General features: G+C 28.3%; 1 protein-coding gene across 5 annotated transcripts in view; it reads left to right on the top strand.

The window, feature by feature from the left end:
• The first annotated feature begins 802 nt into the window (after window positions 1-802).
• Window positions 803-3,693, top strand: part of LOC117180054 (cleavage and polyadenylation specificity factor subunit CG7185-like) — a 60,418-nt gene continuing 57,527 nt past the window's right edge. For all 5 annotated transcript variants that reach the window (XM_033372367.1, XM_033372366.1, XM_033372365.1 and 2 more), the window contains exon 1: window positions 803-884. In XM_033372367.1, the coding sequence (XP_033228258.1) occupies window positions 828-884 (57 nt within the window). In that variant the 5' untranslated portion in view covers window positions 803-827. The remainder of the gene's footprint in view (window positions 885-3,693) is intronic.

Genomic DNA, 3,693 nt, shown 5'->3' with positions numbered 1-3,693 from the left:
TCAAAAATTAATTTTTTTGGTTGAAAATACATGTATTTTCTTAAATATCCGCCTTTTTGGTAGAATATAATTATATTTTGGTTCCCAAATTAATTTATTTGGTTGAAAAGTTAACTATTTTCTTGAAATTTAAATTTTTTATTATAAAACTTAACAAGACATCGTCTGTAGTTGAATATCCAACAACTTGTTTAAAAGTTCATATATTTAAAAAAAATTGTCTTTCTAGTAGAAAATTAATCTTTTTCTTTGCAAATTCATTCTCTGAGTAGACGATAATATAATATTTGTGAAATTCAAAACGACACAAGAAAAACTAAACGTAGTAATTAAAATATATTTTTCTTTTTTTTTGTTGAATTCAATGACTTCTGCTTTTAGTTTGTTTGATTAATACGCTATAAACTTTTATTATTAATTTGTATAAAAAACATAATTTTTTATTTGTCGTGTTTGAATTTTGACCCTCGGCGTGCAGCCATCTTCTCAGATTACATCACTATAAAATACCTAATTACGTGACTTTTCAGGTTAGAATCCATTCCTATATTGGTTAAAATTATTTAAATATACAAATTAGTGCCCAAATCTCGACAATAGAAAAAGAATCAACAAAACAGAAAAAACTACCTTGTGATTCTTTTAATTTCTTCAGCAATCATATTCTTTCGTCAATTTTATTGATTTTTATCTTTGAACCGTAATTGAGTAAACCGTGTAAACGAAGTAAACGAGAGTGCTGCCCCCTGTCATTGTTAGGCTAGAAAACAACTAATTCACGAAATTCACTAAATTCAGTGAACAGTGAGAGCGTCGGTGTGTGTAAAATGGCGGACGGTGACATTGATCTCTACGCCGACGATCTTGAGCAAGATTTTGCACAGGTAATTCGAAAAGTCGTTTTTTATACCCGGGATTTATCGATTTTAGAATATAAACCCAAATTCGCGATTGATTTCATTTTTACCTTAGCGGCCCGGGTGCTCCGGAAACTGAGTTTTTGGTGTCATGGCGAAGAGGGTGATAACAGGCTAGATGCTACGCGGCTAGCCCTAAATTTTGGCAAACAACGGTTTCTCCAAGAGCAATTTATTTTTCCCAGATTTCATAATTTTCTCCAGGTTTCTTCGGACCTGAGAAACTGCCCCCCCCCCCCCCCCCCCCGGATTTGTCAGAAGTCGAGCTACATTTTCAGAAGTTTAATAGTCTTACTCGAATACTTAATAGAAATATCACCTGGTAAAATGGAGTTACTGGTGAGAACTTCGAAAAATTTCCCCGTATTTCCTTGGTCGTTTTTTCGGTTAGAATCGCATTTTCCAAGTACTTGCTTTCATTTGCTTTTGAGCTCTTGGAGGAAAGCCCATACTCTTGCTAGAAAAAATCGACTTGTCCGCATTTTCAATTTTAGAATAAGTCTGTTATTTGTTAATTGTTTGTCTGTTTAGGGATAAAGAGTAATTGTAAGTCGACCGAGTATCTTTAAGTTTAGCACTGATTTTTACAAAGATTTACTTTTTCGAGTCTAAAATGTGTTTTTGGCGTTTTGAAAAATTTGAGTTGTCAATATGTTAGTAAACGTGTACCTAATGCCGAAAAATGACTGATATTTAATTAGGGTGGCCACATGTCCTGATTTATTCTGGCTGTTCTGATTTTTTGTGCCCGAAATCGAAAAATCATTATTTTTAGGGTTTCTATCGTACCTGAAAAACCTGCGTGATTTTTAGGGAATTTCTAATACCTGGAAATGTGAGAGCATTTTTTTTGGTCAAGGGATTTTTTTCGAGAGCGTGCTCAATTTTGTTGTTTAATTGCTTTATAAAATTGAATAAGAATGATTTTTCATTTACAAAAGTAGCTTTATATTACTGTATTTAATTATTTTCTTGAAAATTTCTTTTTGGTTTTGTTCGAAACTAATTTTTTAAACGACAAATATAACTGTTTTATTTTTGGGGAAATAATGATAGTTTTCAATTGAAAATTCATGTATCTGTTTGAAAATTCCACTATTTTTCAAAAGTTGTATTTTTTGTTGAATTAAACCATTTTTTACTAAAAATTAATAAAAATATTGTTGAAATATCAACTAATACATATTTTATTCAGAATTCATATTTTTAAACGAAAATTTAATTATTTGGTTGAAAGTTGAACTCTTTTGTTAAAAATTCATCTCTTTGATTGAAAAATAAGCTATTTTTGTTGAAAGTTCAACTACTTAGTTGAAAGTGGTACTACTTTGTTAAAAATGATTTTGTTCTTGTTAAAGAATTGTCTTTTTTATTAAGAAAATATTCTGTTTAGAATTCAATTATTTTGTTGAAAATTCGTTTTCAATTGGTTGACGTTTTATCTTTTTTAGCCTAAAATTCCTGTATTTTGTTAAACAACAATAAACCTTGTATAAAAACTTAACTATTTTGTTGATAATTTGTTTCTTTGTTTAAAATCGGGACAATTTTTTTGAAAATTCAACTGTTTTTCAGAAAGTTCGTCATTTCGGCATGATAATTCCACATTTCGAAATAAAATTGTTGTATTTATTGATTGTAAAATCTTTGTGGGTTGTAAATTCATGTATTTTGTCAAGAATTCAACTATTTTGATAAAAAGTTCATCTAGTTCGTTGACAAATAACGAAAAATGTTGTTGGAAATTCAACTCTTTTGTTGGAAAATGTTGTTTTTGGTATGAAAATTTATCGCTTTTGATTACGAATTTCTGTAGGCGGTTAAATTATTTTACTGTTGTTAAAAATTCGTTTTTTTCTGTTGGAAAATTTAAATTCTGGATTGAAAGTTGAACAACTTTGTTAAAAATTCAGTTTTTTGTTTGAAGATTCATAATTTTGGTTGAAAGTTTACTTCTTTTATTGTAAATGTAATTTTGGTATCAGTTAGTTTCCTTTGGGTAGAAAATTTTAATATTTTGGTAGAACGTTCATAAATTTGATACAAAATTAACTTTTTGGCTGGACATTTAATTATTTTGTTTAAAATTCATCTTTTTAATCTAAAAAACGTAGGAAATTCGATTATTTCGTAAAAATGAAGTTTTTTGTTGAAAATTCATATTTTTGTTTTTGAAATGTTTTTTTTTTGCTTGAAAATCCAACAATTTAGTGGAAATTTTTTTTTTTTTCAAAATTCGCTTTTTTCGTTTTAAAATGTATCCTTTTTGGAAAAATAATACCATTTTTTGTTGTTGAAAATTAAACTATTTTGGTAGAAGATTAATCTGATTTGTTTGAGAATTTAGTTATGTTGTTAAAAATCTCGTCTTTGTTTGGTTGAATTCAACTGTGTTTAATTTCCAATTTAAATGTTTTTGTTTGAAATAATATCAACAATTATATTTTTCGTTGCGGATTCATCATTTTGGTTTCAAAATAGAATGATGATGAATAGTGTTCGTTGAAAATGTAACTATTTTGTTTCGCATTTGTTTCATTTGTGGGGTAGAAATTTCAACTATTTTCTTGGAAATTAACTTTTTTGGGGGAATTTAACTATTTGGATGAAAATATGTCTTTTTGATTTGAAAGTGGTAGAAAATTCGACTATTTGGTCGAAAATTTATATATTTCGTTAAGGGCATGTGACACAGCTAAATACCTATATTACCGACCACAGTTTTTCAGTTCACTGAATGTTTTTTTGAACCTAAGAACTTTTTTTGTAAGTAAAA

Source organism: Belonocnema kinseyi, chromosome 9 (genome assembly GCF_010883055.1).
Source record: "Belonocnema kinseyi isolate 2016_QV_RU_SX_M_011 chromosome 9, B_treatae_v1, whole genome shotgun sequence".
NCBI lineage: Eukaryota > Metazoa > Arthropoda > Insecta > Hymenoptera > Cynipidae > Belonocnema > Belonocnema kinseyi.
Note: the sequence above shows the minus strand (reverse complement) of the source record. Positions and strands in the feature narration are given on the sequence as shown.